The sequence below is a fragment of the Empidonax traillii genome, unplaced genomic scaffold (genome assembly GCF_003031625.1).
Source record: "Empidonax traillii isolate 1590-97213 ecotype Southwest subspecies unplaced genomic scaffold, ASM303162v1 scaffold545:size423049, whole genome shotgun sequence".
Classification (NCBI taxonomy): domain Eukaryota; kingdom Metazoa; phylum Chordata; class Aves; order Passeriformes; family Tyrannidae; genus Empidonax; species Empidonax traillii.
The window spans coordinates 274209-292491 of NW_020955738.1; the positions used below are offsets into that span (position 1 = coordinate 274209).

At 36.5% G+C, this 18283-nt stretch overlaps 1 protein-coding gene across 2 annotated transcripts in view; it reads right to left on the reverse strand.

The window, feature by feature from the left end:
* Positions 1–627: 627 nt before the first annotated feature.
* The window catches only part of STIM2 (stromal interaction molecule 2), a 71817-nt gene continuing 54161 nt past the window's right edge, over positions 628–18283 (reverse strand). The window contains exons 4-13 of one of the 2 annotated variants that reach the window (XM_027897527.1): positions 17688–17799; positions 16925–17040; positions 15510–15687; positions 14413–14590; positions 13672–13839; positions 13370–13470; positions 12882–13120; positions 9127–9331; positions 8703–8851; positions 628–8321 (exon numbers count right to left, since the gene is read on the reverse strand). In XM_027897527.1, the coding sequence (XP_027753328.1) occupies positions 8284–8321; positions 8703–8851; positions 9127–9331; positions 12882–13120; positions 13370–13470; positions 13672–13839; positions 14413–14590; positions 15510–15687; positions 16925–17040; positions 17688–17799 (1484 nt within the window). In that variant the 3' untranslated portion in view covers positions 628–8283. The remainder of the gene's footprint in view (positions 8322–8702; positions 8852–9126; positions 9332–12881; positions 13121–13369; positions 13471–13671; positions 13840–14412; positions 14591–15509; positions 15688–16924; positions 17041–17687; positions 17800–18283) is intronic. The other variant, XM_027897525.1, reaches the window with a different exon arrangement.

Genomic DNA, 18283 nt, shown 5'->3' on the forward strand with positions numbered 1-18283 from the left:
CATTGTCACTCGTAAATTTACCTCACTACCATCTTGTCACCTCCACATAGGTGGGATTTTTGGTTTACAAGAGAAGCCACTTTTAAAAAGCTCCTCTTGAGCTTCTTCCTTCTCAGAGCCACTACAAGTTAAAAGGAATATTAAACAACAACAAAGACGTTTGGGATTTTTTGGTAGAGAGCCACAGGCTCTCAAACTAATCCTCATGCTCAAAATCACAAGGCTACACTTTATTCCAGCAGTCACTTCAAAAGGCTTTTCAGCTTGTTCAGGAGGAAGAAAAAAAAAAAAAAGCAACCCACGAAACCAAAATCCCAAATCTTCAAAATGTTAAGCAACTTACTCAGAAAGGCTCTTTCCAGCAGAAGCAGTAAGACTCAGGATTTCTAAGCCTAACTGTAGCACCCTGGTTGCCAAACAATTGTCTCCACCTTTCCCTTCCCAGTAATATTGCTGTCAAGCTTTAATAATAGCATGAAGCAAAGAAATATTGGCCAGAATCTTAAGCAGAACAAAGAAAATTTATCTCAAGATAAACAAAATTTAAAAAAAAAAAATCGAAGTTTTTATACTTTAGGGAACAGTCTAAGATTAACACTACATAACACTTTCACTAACACAGTTTCACTTTTCAAAATGGAAGTCAGATTTATTCAACATTAAGTGTAACAACACATCAGAAATCAATAAAATCAATTTCCACTTATAAAATAAAGCAAAGTAACATGAATAAACACAGGAAAATACTGTCTGAGACTCTCCAAGCAGGACATTTCTCATACGACTCACAGAAAAGAAAAAAAAAATATTTTTATATGCAAACGGACTCAATTCCCAAAAACTCAGTTTTTTCCAGTTGTAAAGCAATATATAGCTAATGGGAGGTAAACTAGAAAAAGGAATGAAATGCATCATGCTGTACAACACCAAAGAAATACTCCAAATGCATTTGTGTACAGCATTAACAACATGCAGTAAATGAGGTTAAAAGCAAGTACAGTGTATATATTAGAGACAGAAACTAGTCAGTCTGAGGGTTTTGTTTCTTATTTTAGTTCAACTAATGAAAACAAACAGAAGCCAAGAGCAAGCAGAGGAAGAGCAGAACCTGCATGGAGAACACCTCTTCCCCAACAGTAGAGCATCTTAGGATTCAAATTGTGCATATATTTACTTGTCTTGGTCCTCTTCTTGCTACGTCATTGAAACACACCCAGACCCAATGACGGGCTTTATGCAAGTATCTACATTTTTATAAAGCAGTAGTTAAACAAAACAATGCAAGTCATTCAAGTTCTGTTAATCTTTTAAGTCAGGCATTAATATGCTGAACACTCACTGCAACTCAATGTTATTTAAATTAAAAATAAAAACAGGGTCAGACATCTCCCAAATAGCCTTGCTGAAGACTAGGGTATTTTAATTACGTTTGTTGCTTGGAGGAGAGCAATTTGAAAATACACGTGCTACCCAATTCAGTTCATTAAGGATTACTTAAATAGTACTTTTTGACAAACAGCTGGGATTTTTGCTTGGTTTTAGGTCCTATTCAGTTCACAGCCTGACAGATTTCTCTTGCCAGCCTTTTTTTTTTTTCCCACAGCAATTCTTTAAAACAAACCCCCAAGATCTCCTATAGCTTTTGTCAGCTACTGATAAGCAAGCAAGCATAGCGCGCATGCAAGTTATTAGAATTAGAGAGCCAAATATAATTAACTACAAAGTTCCAAGAAGTAAGTACATCTACATTCTCCTGGGGAGACTCCATCTTAGTGGGAGACGGATTTGAAAGCTGATAAAGAACACAGGTTACCTGGTTCACTTCAGAAGTTCTCTGCCTTCTACCTAAAGACTTACAGGAATCCATTCTACCACTAAGAAGCTAGTACAAATATTCAAGATTGTAATTAATTTCTGTAAGAATGGAGGGATGACTGACAACTGAAGACTGACTTTTGTAGGGCTGGACATACTGACCTTAATTTTAAATGAATTCAAGTCTGAGAATAATTGTGCAGCATTAACTTTAGACACATATAAACAATCAAAGGATAATTTAAGAAAGATAAATTTACCATTCATTCACAAATTGCACCAGTCAATGCTCTGCCTAGTTCAACTAAAGTACAGCAGTGTTTTCATTATATCCAACCATGATTTAGTCTTTAAAAGGCAACCATTTAGCATTTATCTATTAGTAATTCCCAACTGAAAAAAAAGCTATAGTACTCCGAACAGCTATCAGTACCTCTTTATTTTTTTAACAGTAGAGAGATCACAAAGAACTGAGTTGAATTAAAATAAAAGGAATGTGAAGGAAAGAGTTCTAATTTAGATGTCTTTAGCACATGTTAAAACAAAATTGACATTAAGACATGCTACTGAAATTTATCTGAAACTGCTCTGAGGTCTGGCAATCACCTAAGTTAGTGCTGTAACTACCAAACTTAATGCTAGGTCAAATATAGAATAGAAATTAGAAATACAAAAGGTAATGCCCTGAAGAGTACACTTAAAGAAGAAAGTGGGGGTTTTTTTTGGATAAAGAGTTACTGATCTGAAAGGTTGAGATTGAGTGTACCTTTTACCTCCAGCAATCTAAGCTGTGAGTGTTCCTTAGTCTTCTCACTTAGGAGCAGATGAAATACCTCAACTCTTTTTCATCCTTTGCAATGAGCAAGAGGAATTTCTTTTTACCTTGCTCAAATGTGCTTTCCCTAACATATAAACTGTGAACAACCTTCCCACTTTCATTTCAGTGGAGCATTAAATACACAGAATACACACACGCATAAAATTTGGTAAACTTGAGACTCAAAGTTGCAGAGAAAATTAAAAGGTCATAGAAATCTACTGTGTTTCTGAACACCTGATGTGGACTTCTGAGTACTGCCATCTTGCTTAAGCAATGTCAGATGCAAGAGCACCTAGGAATAATAGTTTAAAGGTTAATACTGTTACCATTGTTACCATTGTTGCATTCTGTTTATGCAACAAAGGACTAAGTGGAGTGTCAGATAAACACCATCTGTACTGGGCTGGAAACCAAACATATGTATGACACCTCTGAACAGCTATTGAAGCCTCAAAGAATGGTTACCTAAACATTTACACACTGTCAGTCAGTCAAACACTACAGGCAAAAGCCTTTTTTGGTTATTAGTTATCCCAACATCTCTGCCACTGATAGAAAATTTTAGCAGCACTAGAATGAAATAGCCATGGTGGGCTTTACCAATAATCAATGAAGATGCAACATCCAGGATTAAAATGCCTACAAGCAGTTTAGAGCAGTGTTTCAAACATGATAGCAAGACAACCACACACCCCTTCAGTGAGAGCATCTGGAACAGATTAGAAAAGTGTGTTCACCCTACTTAACATAATGTACAAGGAGATAAGCAAATAGACAAGAGGTCCAAGAACTAGTAATTCCTCTATTTGATTTTTTTAAAAAAAAACGTATTTTATTACATTCACCACTGCTTGTAAATATGCTTTTAAGTAAATGAAAAACAAATATTTCTTTGTATACATTATGTAAGGTAGTAATCCTTCTCCAGCAATGTATCTTGGAAATGGAATGAAATTATCCTGAAGCTCTAAAAGTTGGTGGTGTGGGAAATGCTAATTAGCTCATTTCCCTCCTGTGATGCCATGTTCCTATATATTGGGAGGCAAAAGGGCAAAATCTTGAAAGCTTTAATTTGTAATTAATTTTATCTTTTTAGACAATCAGTCAGAAATTAATGCCTAACTCCAGTTGGCATCCATAAATATCATAAGAAAACTGAAGTCACATTCTTGGCTTCAGCATCTTCAAGGCTTTCAAAAGAGGAACTGTATTCTTACTACAACAGCACTACCTAGACTATGACGGACAATCTTCCCTCTTTCAGCAAACTGTCCATCAGGAAGTAGAGAGTAATCTGCTATGTAGGTACCAGTGGGGAAAGAAAAGTTGACTGTCAATGATCTATTTTAAGTTCATTCACTGAGCAGTGGAAAAAAAAAACAAACCAAAAACAAACAAAACAATCAATCAACTGCATCTTTAAGTCCACTGTAAACTGGTCAAAAGTATTTCCCATGGCAACTACAAATGCCTTTCCTAGAAATCTTTACGCTTTTAGTAAACAATTGTGATACAGCTTTAGTAAGAACGGTGCAAAGGTTTTTCTTCTCCTTCTTTGTATAGAACCACACTCTCGACACTTCTTCATTTTACAGGTAAAAGACTTAAAAGGTAACCTCTTCAGGGAGAAGCCTTTTAGGCAATTTCCACAAAGGGGCTCTGTCTTGACAAAGTACTCCAACAAAATATTGAAGAAATCAAAGATCCTCACCTTTTGAAATACTGGAGAGTTTAAAATAAAGCCCGGATTTTAGATATAATAGCTAAACAAACAAATTAAAAAAAACCCACCCAAAACAAAACAAAAAGTCTCTAATGACACTAGATGATTGTCTAGAATGACTGATAGGTCTTACGAAATCCTAGTGGTTGAACTCAGACTCACTGACTGCCAGCGAGTTCAAGTTACACTGATTAGCAAATGGAGTCAGAGCAGAGGATCTCTGAAGCACATTGTCTCACTTCTGATGTGCTGATACATGCCAGGTACTTCAACATCAGGACTGGATTTGACGTTTGCCAGTGAGGATCTACCTCAGAGTCAGTGCTCTCAACATCCCCGTACTAAAAGGACACTAACTGGTTCAAGACAGGAATTTCTGCATTAGACACAGTAGGAGCAATGGAAGCCACTTACACTGCAGACAAATTCAAGCAGCAAGAAATTAAAGTGGTCTATTAAAATAATAAAAAATGAACCCGACTCAAAATTAGTTTGTGCTCCAACATACAATACTCACCACTTCTGATTGTGTTCATTTAAGCTTTTAGATATTTAATATTTATTATGAAGCAGATATAAAATTAGAAGACAGCTGGTAATAAACTGAGTGTTGAGAGCAGTCTGTTCTCCAAAGGTTTGCCATTTTGAAGCCAAAATCTATCACTATGATATTCTCATCTGATTTGTTTGTACAACACCATATTTTTTTCTTGAAGATAGTTAAATTATTTATTTTAAAAAGATACTTAACACTTAAACTCACAGCCAGTGATGAGTTCAACACCTCCTCCATTTCATTTTTTAGTTATACTTACTGGGGAAAACTGAATTTTTCTGTTTAGGTTTCTCAGTATTTGAGTTTGCCTGGCTTTGATATCTGAATTAAGAAGAGCTGACCTCCTGCTCCTTGGTACCAGATTTTTTTTTTTCATGTGTAAATATTTACTCTCCAGTATCTTTTTGGTAATGATAGAGACAGAATTCCTCAAATCTTACACCAAGATCTACTACTCAGCCCCAGATCTTACTTTAAACTCAATTATTGCTACAACCTTTTTCTGGTAGTAGCCTTCTCCATGTTGTCTGGGAGGTACAATAAGTTCCCTACTTTTATAAAAAAGTAATTTTTCCCTTTGTAGATGTTCAAGTACTTCATCAGGCTTTTAACTAGAACTCTGAAGGCTTAGCATTGCAGTGGTTCTCTGGCACAAGTCTTTTTGCATTGCTGCTTTTTTTCTCTGCCACGTACAACGTGTACAATCTTTGTTCAAAGGGACCATTGTTACCTTGTGATGACTTTTTTTTGAAGCTGCAGTTGTTCAGTCTGATGATTCAGAGAATAATGGAACAATATTATGCTCTCATTATTTTCTAGTCCCCCAATTTTTTCTTCTCCAGACTCTGTCAAACAATCGATTCCTCCTATGCTTTTCCATATAGATGGCATTCAATCATACTTCGTTAGACAGTACAATTCTGGATTCATTGTGTTCTCTTAAGGAATTAATCAGTGTACCAGGACTTTGAAGGTACTTGCACATGTGAGGTCTCCATTCTATTTTATAACCGTCCTCTTCTAACCATTTCACTAACCACAGCAAATGCTTCTGTTAAAATCACCACCACTTCAAGGACAGAACTAACACATTGGTTATGTACAGTGGAACCTAAACAGAGAATGGTAGAAAATACACATATCACTTGATTTAGATTAGTTACAAGTTTTAAAGGCTCTGTACTAGAAAAAATTTAGGCATTCAGTGAATTAATTCTTACATACAGTACATCACGTACATATTGGCAAGAAGTGAGGCCCTAATCACAGGTCCCCTGGCAATGGCACCTGCTACTGAGGCAACTTTAACACCCCCATGGAAGAGCTGAAACTGTTTAGTCATCACTGGGTAAATTGCTTGTGTTGACTAGAGCAGGGAATATTTCTTTGGACTGTGCCTCAAAAGAAATTCCTGCTCAGTATTAATATTTTCAAACTGAATAAAAGGCACTGTTTCTTAAGCAGTATATTTCTTGTCTCCAACTGTTTAAAAAAAAATAAAAAGATGTTTTTGAACAACTACTACCCTAAGAAGGCTTCTTTGTTACCTCACAGCCATTTCATCTCTCCCTATAAAAGCTTAACAAAAATTGCTTTTATCTGAAGCATGTCAAGTCTCACCTTTATATCTATCTTTATATCTGAAATTATGAGTTAGTATGACAGTATGCATTATAAAATTATACCATTTACTTCAGATGTGTCTGAACAGCTAGATCTTCAAACTATACAAAAATAAAGTGTATGAAATCTTACAAAAGGAGGACATTAAGACAATAATAGCTAATTCAAAAAATATAATAACTTATACACAGCAGTAAGCATAAGCAATGTAGCCTACAACAGCTTTCAATTAACAGGACCTCTGAAACATGTCTGAAACAAGCATCACCTAAAATTGGAACATTCCCAAGCACAATAATGTTTCCAATTTATTATCTTTACCACAGTACAAACTTTCACAACCCAAATGTCCGTTGTCTCTCAGTCTGTAAACAAAAGCTACTATTTCCTCTCCTCACTTTAAGAGAGTGAATATTTTCAGTCTTCAGTCAAGTTTCACAACCATCACTTGCATAAGGAATCAAGAGCCTTTTCTCTTGATAAATTACTTTTTTTTTTGTCTTTTTTTTTTTTTTGTCATACAGCCTGCAGTGAAGTAAAATCACAGTGAAAGTCCTGGGAAAAAATGATCTTTACAGCAGGACTTGAACCATTCTAATAATAAATGCATCTAACAAAGCTTCCCATAATAAAAGCATGACATTTCCATTTCCAGAAATCAAGTCAAATAGAAATGCTAAATTCTACTTAAAAACCCCAAAAGATCTAAAAGTGAAAAGATTCATCTTCTCAGTCAAATACAAGTCTTTCAGTTTCACTTGCAGAGACTGTTCCAGTCTGCAAAACAGTAGTGCAATTCATTTAGTTCTACTTCTTTTATTTTTGTTAAAGTCCGGTAGATAAATGTCCTAGTTCTATGGAAAGATAGGAAGATGCTCCAGTAAACAAGAAACTTTGGCAAGCCCAGGAAGGCTTACTAGTCCATTAAAGCTTAGGAGTCCAAAGTGGCTTAAAAATGGTTTATGAATAAACTTTAAAAAAAAAAAAAAATCATTGAAAAAGACAAACTAAAAAAAAAAAAAAAAAAAAAAAAAAAAAAAAAAAAAAAAAAAAAAAAAAAAAAAAAAAAAAAAAAAAAAAAAAAAGAAAAGAAATAAATAGCCAGAAATGAATGTAAACTGTCTGAACTTTTTAATGATTTCTCATTGACAGCTGGCACGACCGTTACAGTCAGTTAAATATAGGTGACCTACAGAGCATTCCATTAGGGCATTCAGTCTGGAATGCTCAAATGGAATTACATTCCTAAAGGTGTAAAAAATAGAGTTCTCATAACATTACTATAGGTTTTCTTCTGCCCATCTCACTTACACTTCTTCTTAAAGAAGTTTTTTATTTTTGATGGCTTTTTATTTTTTTCACCATTTTGGTAAAGGTCCTGTGGGATGCTACTTATCCTGGGGACAGAAGCAGCTTCATGGCTGGGTTTACTATCGCTGCCGGTTGAAGAACACGAGGTGTGTCGAGGCTTTGGGACTGGGATCCCAGTTGAAAGCTGGTTCATGCTGCAGGACTTCTCCAGGATTCCATTATAAACTTTGCTTGCAGGACTAAAGATCATGCTCTTAGTTTCTGCCATGCCTACACAGTCAGGAGAGCCCCTAGAAATATCTGCAGTTAAAGAAGAGGAGTCTCCCGTAGATGATTCCTCCAGTGAGAATTCTTCTGGGGATACTTTCTGAGGAGAAATTGTCTGGTACATCTCAAGACTTGCTGGAGGAGACTGCTTCCTTCCAATGGATGAATTTAAGGAGTCACATTCCGAACCGGTTTCCTGTACTTCCCTGAGTCAGAGCAAAGAGAAGAGAAAACATAATGGAACCATTTCCTTCATACAGTTAAAAAGGAAATTAATTTAGAATCAATAACATTAGTCTAAAAGCACCACCCACACTTTTCCTTAGTAGTTAATTAAAGAAAAAAACAAAAGTTAAACATTAAGTTAAAACTTGCATTACATCATTTTATTATCTAAACTTAAGGTAATTAATTTGTGCAATCTTGCTTTTGTGAGTAGCAGCATCTGCCCAAAATCTGTCATTTGTATCTCACTTCAAAGAACGAAACTATCTTTCTGGCACATAAAGTCAGAAAAGTTATGAAATGAAAGAAGGAGATTTAAGCCTATCATATATAAAAAGTTTCTTCAGGACAAGTGTCCCTACCTTTCAACAAGCTCATTTGCTCCTTCCAAAAGGAATTTAACCTTTTCCTATGAGGCCATGTAACAAGAGTAGGTACACGCTCAACATGCTGTAAGAATTGTGTTACCATCCATCTTCTCTTCGCCCAGTAGCTGACATTGCTTTTGATCCTAGTTTCAGATGTAAAAGCCAGTAACATATTGTAATGGAGAATCAGGGTTAGTTCAGTGCACCCTGGATTGTAACATTACTTAATTGCATATGACAAGCTAGCTATTTACATACACATACCAGACAAGAACTCTCTGTTCCACGTAGACTATATTAGTTTATATTATCCTATAGATTACTTTAACTTTTGCCTTGGTTTAACCTTTAATTCTAAACTGTTAGTCTCAATAATCCTATCATCAGAGTTCCGAGTGCTGTTTGCTAATCTCCGTACCATTGTTTATCAGCAGAGAAGTAAATGGCTTCCTCCTCCTCTTCAGTTCGATAAAGAGCTGGGCAGCTCGACACAGAAAGGATGTCAGGGTCAGGGGAGTGCAAAGCGTGCTGAGACTGCGGAGATGATGGCACAACATTGCGTCTTGATCGACACAAGCTACTGCTTCTTGCCAGTGTGCTGCTGGGAGGTTTCACAATGGACCCTGAGGCAGAGAAAAAGCAACCCAAAACCCTCCAAGTTACACTGATATTAACAACATCTACTCTGAAGACTAAATAGCAGGTATCTGCTTCAGTGGCAGCGATTTTTAAACGACTTTGACAGTGTTTGACTGTTTCAGAGCAAGAAAGACTGAACACCTTATACATTCTGCAGTTACATGCAGCAGCTAATCAAGGTGCAACTGCAGAGATTTTGTGCCAGTGAAATACTACAATAACTACACACACCAAAGTCAAAGTTCTGGCTCATTATCCTCTCCCAAGGAAAAAAAAAAAAAAAAAAAGAAGAAGATTTTACTGAAACTCACAACCTCTTATACACTAAAAATAAAAGTGCTGAAATTAGTATGTTACACAATGTCCTGTATTTTACTTGTGTGGTGATTTGGAATTTTAAAAAAAAATGTAAGTTTTGCAACGTAGGCATGCTTAACCAAATAGCCAACTGAAATACACTATATTAGTTGAAAAGTAGGTTAGACATGGAAGACCAATTTCATTTATGTAACAGGATAGAAAATATATAATTCAACCTCATTTAAAGCTCAAGAATTTCCTTTCAGATAACACTTTCTTTTGCCAGGCTAACTATGAATTTCCGGAAACAAAAATACTAAGAATGGGGGAAACAGCAACACAAGACTTGACCAGGAAAGTCCCAACAGGAAGTGACAAACTCAAATGTTCCTAATCCAATTCCTCCTTCAAAAGGTTATTAGGCAGCAATACTTGCATGGAAAGAAAGCTGCAGACCTGTTTTCAGGCTAGCTGTTATGAGTCTCAGGATTTTTCATACCCCTCCAAAAACTCTGCCATAGAATGCATCACGGCTTATGTTACACGCACCAGATTCTTACTGATGTTCAAAATGTTTAAAAAACACTACATCATAAAAAAAATCAACTATTTCTGTCTAGCCTGACAAAATACATTTTACTTTTTGCAATACCAGGTTAGCATCAGTTAAGTTCTAGATTCACTTCCTAGAATTTCAGAAAAGGTTGTCACTCCATTTTAGTACAGGAAATCACTACTTTTAGAAAACAGCAAGTAACTGCACCTTTGCCAACACATAAATTTATTTCCATTCCTGAGCAAAAAGGAAAGGTTTATAAGCCCCACCATGAGAGTTGTCATGTAACTCAAACTTTTCATTTTACTTTTGATGAACTCCCTACTGACCTTAAAAGCAGGTGTTAGGAGCTCAGAAATCACCTTGTGTCATTATAAAAGTACTCCTAAAAGAGCAAGGGTGAGCTAAGAATAAGAATCTCTTTAGTAAATTTGTCCAGGTAAATCAGACACCATCCTACTCACTGATATAAAAAAACTCCAAGATTGCACCATCAGTGAATTTTGAGAGACATTACAAGCATTTTGATTCCTTGTAAGTGTATATACCCAGGAATATGAAGGGTTCAGCTATGACAATTTAACAGAATTTTCTAGTGCATATGAAACTCACTAAATCCAGGAACCACCTGAATCCTAATCAGTCTATGGAAAAGCAGAAGTTTCACTATCACCCTCCTGTAAGAACTTTGTTCGAATGTGCTACTTGTTTTTCTTATCACCTTTTGTTCTCCAGCCTGAGATCGATCAAACCACTCTATTACCTGACACCATTTCAGCCTATGAACCCAATTGCCCTGGCACAAAGAGGCCTGTCCGACAGACTTCACATTTTGTCAATCTTATGAGATCAAAGGGCAGGGGGTAAGTTAACAGCCTGGTTCATTTTAGATCCAGAGATAGTAAGAGTCTCACTCTTAACTGACCTTCTGCATGCTGCATTTTGCCTGAAGCCTCATGAGCACGACAAGCCATTTTGCTTCTGTCTTTCCTTGCGTGCATTTGATATTTTTCTCTAAATGATGGGAGTAACTCAGCAGTTACCAAACTAACCTACGATAATTTGACTCCAGAACTAGTTTCAACAACAAAAAACTTAGCATGTTTTTCCTCTCCTTCCCCACTCCCAAGCGTTTACAGGTTTTTTTCAACTGAGAAGAAATTTTAAAAAGCTAGTAAATTAAGGATAAAATACTTCCTTTATGTGACCACTTTAACAACATCAGGCTCTTGGGCCTTACTAAAATTAAAGGTTTTGTAGTGTTATTAAGATTCAGATAACTTTCATCACTGAGACAGAAATACTGCCAAATGAACTGACCTTTAACAAACAGTAATTATCCATAACAGAAAAAAGCATACAGTAAAGTTTCAGCTAAGTATGCTCTCACAAACTACAGTCCTTTTCTAATTGTAGTTGCTCTGACCCAACTGCACTCTCTTCTCTGGCTTCACTTCTAAGCAAGAGTGACTAAAAAAACCCACAAGTCTGATGTCTTATATACATATCCAAGTGTTGACATTTTATACCATCTGGAAAGTCATGCTAATAAATGCATCTCTTCATTTTGAAATCAGACCAGAGGTTTCTCTGTATGGAATTAGAAGTTTAACTCCAGGCATCCATACTGTATTGGGCCACCCAATAAATTTGTTGCTGGGGTTTAAATCAAAGCCTTCACAGTGAAGATAACTAGCGAAACAGCATGCCTTAAAAGTGATCAGAACTTGCAGTAAGCAGAGCTGCCAGGGGATCAACGAGCTTTTCAATGTGGTCTGTAGAAAACAGGTTGGTAAATTAGAAGAAAAACATGTGTCCAAGACACATTAAATGAAGTCAGCAAAGTGGTGACCTTAGGCTATTTTAAAGTACAGTTTGAACTTCTTCTGAGAATCCCAGCCCTGGAAGAAAAGTGTACACATATGATAGTTTTTTTCCCTACTTATTCCTCAGTTTGATATTGCTTGTTTGAATAGCTTCATGGGAGCTCATCTTTTTGATTTGCCTCTAGAGTCCACTTACTCAAAGCTTCCACAAAACAGGCTCTTGTACTGACGCAATGACTCATGATACCAGGGTGGTCTGAGTCCCCAGTGTATATCTTCTGATCATAGTTTAACCAAAGCTGAATTGCCCTCCCTCCAGCACTTGGCTTCTTTGACTTGCACTCAAACAACCCACTGTATCCAAACAAAAACATTCTGCCTGAAAGCTTTCCCTGGACAACAGGATTTTGCTCCAACCACTAAAGAATGTTTGCAAATCTATGTTAGCATGTGGCCTATCAAAGGGTGTGATCTTCCTAGTAGTTCAAAGGACTCTAAATTAACACCATCCCTTCCATCTGAAAGAATAAATGTGCAAACAGAAATTCAGTATTATTCATTACAAATTTTTGTAAGTAGCAATCCAAGCTTGACAAGCACTTTCAAAACCTTAGCTGGATTTGCCCCACTCCCCCACTGAAACAGAATAAAGGCTTTTTCTTCACGTTAAGTTTATTACAAAATTCAGTTTTCAGTTCATTAAATCCCACATGACCTAGCATCTGAAATGCTAGATAGAGTTTTGGTCCTTTTGACTTTGATCTAATCCTGTTTGATTTCAGCACTCTCCTCCTACCCAGCTGGAAACTCCCCACAACTTTTCCCCTTCTTTTTACTGAGCTCACCACTTACCATGAAACTGTGAGACTATTGGAGGAGTATCTTCATCTAAGTCATCAACTCCCCCTGCGATTGGGTAGGGAGGAATGGAGACTCGAGGCATAACTACCCAGCTGTGATCAGAGTAGAGAGAGGAGGTCAAGCTTGGTAGCCCAGAATTGTGTGCGATTTGAAACCCGCAAATCTTCTCAATCTGCTGCCATCGATAAAGACGCTCTCGCAAACATGTCGTCAACTCAGAGAGCGCTTTCCTGAGGAAAAGCACACATTAAAATTACACACACTGTTCTTAATGATAAAGCAAAGCAATACAAGTGCATTCATTCCAGCATACCAGAAGACAGGACTGTTCAAATATTCACATTTTCATGTATTTTAAACTGCTTTTCTTAAAATGCAAAACCACTATAACACTCAATTCCATAACTCTCAAAAATGCTCTTGTTTCAGGAATAAGTAAGCACAAAAGACTATGCAACCTGTCCTGGTAACCCTCTTACTTTGCTTCAAGAATTTTATGGTCCACTTCATCCAGGGAGGAGCTGTGTGCAACATGTAATGTTCCAAATACGGTGCTTCTCTTCTTTTTTATCTTTTCTGCCTAAAAGGCAAGACAAAATGAAATGCATAAAACCAAGAGTAATATACTTAACAGATGACAAAACATTAACAATATTGACAGGTAGCAAACAACTCAGAGAAGAAAAAAACACTCAAATGCTTATCTGCTTTGCATTTACTAGTTCACATATCTAGCAAGAGATCAGAAAAGTCTTTAAATAGCTGAAGAATAAGTTATTACCTCATCTTTGGCAATTGCTAATTGCATTTCTGCATGCTGTCTTTTGATGTTGTAATATTGTACTTCAACTTCATGTGTTAACTGAAGCCACTTCTGCAAAGCTTCAGGAACAGACCAATTACTTCTCAACTCAAACTCCTTCTCAGCCTTTTTTAAAGCCATGCGAACCTAGCAATCAACAACAAATAAGAGTTTCACCAAGAGTATCATTAGAACTGACAGCAGAAGAAAGTTAAGTATAAGCACCTTTATACCAGGAAGACAGATTTGGCATTTCTGAAATCTGGCAAAGGACCTTCCATATCCTGTACTACACTCAGATTTATTTTTTTTTTTCTTGTGATATATGGTTCTTAATTTGAAGCTTAAAATTTTTTTTGTAAGACAGCATTTTTTTAGCACAATAAATCCAAATTTATTGCTTTTCAGAAGAGACAGAGCTATCTCTGTCCTGATAACAAGATAAAAAAAGCTTTTGGATGTATTTTTGTTCAGTGAATCCAAAAACATTATAATAAGTTAATACAAAAAGTTCACAGCTTTTTATAGTTTCAGAATTATTTTACTAGACAAAAATCCTACTTTTATCTAGTATGATTGAAAGACACTCATTAAGCACACTTAGAATTTTTCCATTAAAATATAGCTTTTGAGGAATGCTGCTTTAAACACTCCTAAGGACCTAATAAAACTACAACCAATTCAAAGTCAAGAGTAAAGTTATAAACACTTTGTAGATACCTGTACTAATTCTTCCTCTGCATATTTGAGCCTGCTGAGCTCACATTCAGCTCCCTCCCTCAATTCCCTTAGGCGATGAGCTTCCCGTTTTGCATCATTGATCTCATCCATCATTTTGCGCTCCAGATTTTGCTTTTCCACAGCAACATTTCTGTTCTCTTCTTGTGCCTTCTCAAGCCTTCACAATTGAACAAAAAACATAAGAAAATACACAGCATATTTGTTAGAAGTTGCAGTCCTCAGAAGAAGAAAATGCATCCAGCAACAGGGCAAGCGGCAATGGGCACAAACCAAAGCATGAGGTTCCGTCTGAACATCAGGAAACACTTTCACCATGAGAGTGACCGAGCACTGGCACAGGTTGCCCAGAGCGGTGGTAGAGTCTCCATCCTTGGACATATTCAGAAGCCACCGGGACATGGTCCTAGGCAACCTGTTCCAGATGATCCTGCTTGAGCAGGAAGGGCCGGACAAGATGAATTCCAGAAGTCTCTTCCAACCTCAACCACTCTGTATAATAAAGACTCTGCAAGCTTCATGAATCAGCAGCAATTGCATCACACAATGTGATATCCCCATCAGGCAAAATACACAAGCCTTTAAGTGAACCATCACTAAAGCTATAATATCAAAATACAAAACTCTATATACAATTGAGTTACACGTGCACCAAAGAAGACTTTCAACTCTCACACTGCTAGATAAGCAATAGAAAGTAATCAGTCCTGCCCTGTTTCAATCTTAAGAGCTTAAAAACAGGAGAAATGTTCTCATTCCCCCATATGTAAATATTCCAAAGTAAAACATAATTATACGAAATAACAATACATACTTGTAAATCTGTAGGTAAAAAAGACCACCTCTATTCTTTACCTTCATCCTCAAGTTCATACTGCCTGCTAAAATATCCAGGCGTAATTTCTACCCATAAAACCAGCATCAATGAAATCACAATTTCCATGCGAAAGGAAGATGAACAAAATCCAAAGGCAGCCTAATGCAAATAATTTCTGACTGTAAAGGATCTGTGTTTGTATTTAACCTCAAAACAAAAGAACATCTAGACATGAACTTTTTTTTATTTTTAGGTTTTATACCTTTCCTGCAAGTCAAGAAGACTTTGCTCTGCTGTTTGAAGACTTTCTAAGTCCTTCATCATTTTTGTGATATGTTCTCTTGAGGTTCTGTTCTGTGTATATGCAAACCAGCAGCCTCCAAAACCAATAACTATAGAAACTGTTAATATAAAATCCTTCATCCAGTTGTGAGGGGGACCTGTGCAGAGAATAACACCATCATTAACTAGTTCACTAATACAGACAACAGAACAAGGCCTTCTCCCTTTTCCCCCGGCCTAAAAGGTGACAGGACCTGATGCTAAACAGAATTACCTCAAACCATCCCCAACAACTACCTTTTAAATGTGTTCCAGAGCATTTTCCACACAACATAAGCAGCTCTGCTCTAATACAATTTACTTAATCTACACTAAAACATTCATTAGATTGAGAAAAGCTTATCAAACCTTTACAGTACATACTCTGTATCTTTATTTTTACTCATTTAAATAGAGTTCCCCAATTACACTTTATCAAGCCAGTAAGATCTTGAATTATGTTTAAGCAAATTCCCCCCCCTGTTTGCACCCTCTGGAATACCCTATGCTGGGTTAAAAATGCACTTAGAAAAAATAAAGTACCTTTTAAAAGGGTGAGTGGCTAACGGTAGCCCTTCTTAAAAGTAAAACTTCGATTTTCAAATTATCATATCCAAGATTCACACACACACACACGTCTTTGTTAGTACAATTTTTATAGTCATTTGCACCTTTGTAAGACAGTTTCTGCTAGTATTAAAGGTATAACACACATACAAAGTGCTTTTTCCCCTCCTGAAAATCCCTAGCTGAGACCTGGCCTGACTGATTCAGGAACACCAGCACCACAACAAATCTGTAACATTGTACAAGCAAGAACACAGATCGTTGATGATGTGGTATGGACATGTCTGCACATGGTAAAATGGGTCAGATGTGGAACTGCTGCATCAAGTTCAACTGCACTTAACTCGGCACAAAAGATGCAGTTATTGGATTTGCACCATCTCCTTTTTTATTCTTGGGGAAGGTCACCCCCTCTCATTTCAACATCCCAGTTGCACTGTCCAAGCTAACTGGGAAGTGAATGTAACATTAGCTATAAGTGTAATTTAAACAGTCAAAAACATTTAGAGGACGCTTCTTGTGACACAAAAGCCAACTTACATCTCAAAGAAGGGTTATACTAAAATTTCTACATGATTTTACACACAGAAGCGAACTTTGGTCTGGTCACAGCACCTCAATAACCTTTTTTAATTCAATGCAGACTTCCACAACACATGCCAAGCAATCCATCAGTACATCCACAACATAGATAAGCTGTCCTATCTACAGTATCAAGTGTCACTGAAAATATGCTCAGCTGAATTCTTACAACTAAGAGATAAGAAAAAACTCCAAAAAATTACTAACGGGTAAGAGGTCCAAATAAAACCACATCCAAGGCTTTAAGCTGAAGCTTCTGTCTATGGCTCCGGTCAATTATTTTCAAGTGAGAGATCATGAAAGCATGTTCATTTACTGCTATCCTGTTAATGACAAGACAAAACATTACCTATACCATAAATTATATTCAAAATCAACCTATGCAAAAAAAAAGATATCAACGACATTTCTCACAATTGCTTATCTGTAATCTGTAGAACTAAGAGAGAGAAATATGACAGTAGGGTTAGGAAAAAAAAAAGCATATCAGAGCATGGCAAAAAGGAACATAAAATCATTTACATATTCTTTTCTTTCTGGAAAAATCATGAAATAAATCCATTTAGCAAAGTTAAAGGTAAACATTCGCAGACTTGTGACACCAACTCTGTAATACATGCAATGTACTCAGATCTGGTAGTCACGCTCCAGGACAGGGGTTCTACAGATAGTTTGTTACATATACCCATACAATAGACTGGAAGATATTCAAAAGAAAGTTTGCTATCACACAGAATTATGTGACCTTGGCTAAAAGCTTCCATAGCAAGAAACAACACTTTTATGAAAGTCATATTTTAAAATATTTTGGCAGAAAAAAAAAAAATACGGCCACCTCTTCAAAACTGCATTCTTCTTTTCTAGCATCTGACCATATCTTGTTAGACTTTAGGTTCACATCCTTGTTCCCAGAGACTAAACCAGAAACCTACAAGGAATTATTTGAAACTAATCCTGAAGAAACATTCACCTGGGAAGTGTTGTTCCATTGACATTGCTGTCTCTGAAATTCTTTTCATATTGGGGCAGTTCAACAAATTCTGACAGCCATTGAAGAGTGTCCTCTTGAGTCCAGTTATGAACTGGAAGAAAAATTCTGTTTAATTACCTTACATTTTTGTTAAAATCAACAGCAAGACACAGAAGACAAGCATAAGAAAAGCAGGCTACAATGACCAAGAGAGTTTAGTCAAATATAATTGCAAAAAAATTAGCATAAACATTCACCAAGGTGTTTCTGGCATTTTGCCTTTTTCATTATATGCTTCCAAGTGAAAGCTTAGGCAAACTATAAAAAAAACAAGCATGGAACCAATAGAAACATTTCTTTATTAAAAATTCCACAGAATAATTTAGTCATTTGCTTTAGTTTAAATCAGGACAGCATTTTGTGATCTCTCGTGACTTTGATCTACTTAAGCTGATCTCAGCCTCAATCCCTTTGTCCTTGCTACCCTTGCAGAACTTAACACACATCAGCTGGTGCTGTAGTCATTTGAGGCAACATACCAAGACCTTTCCCTGGATGGTGGCTTAAGAACTTGTTTTCACAAGAATATTCTTACA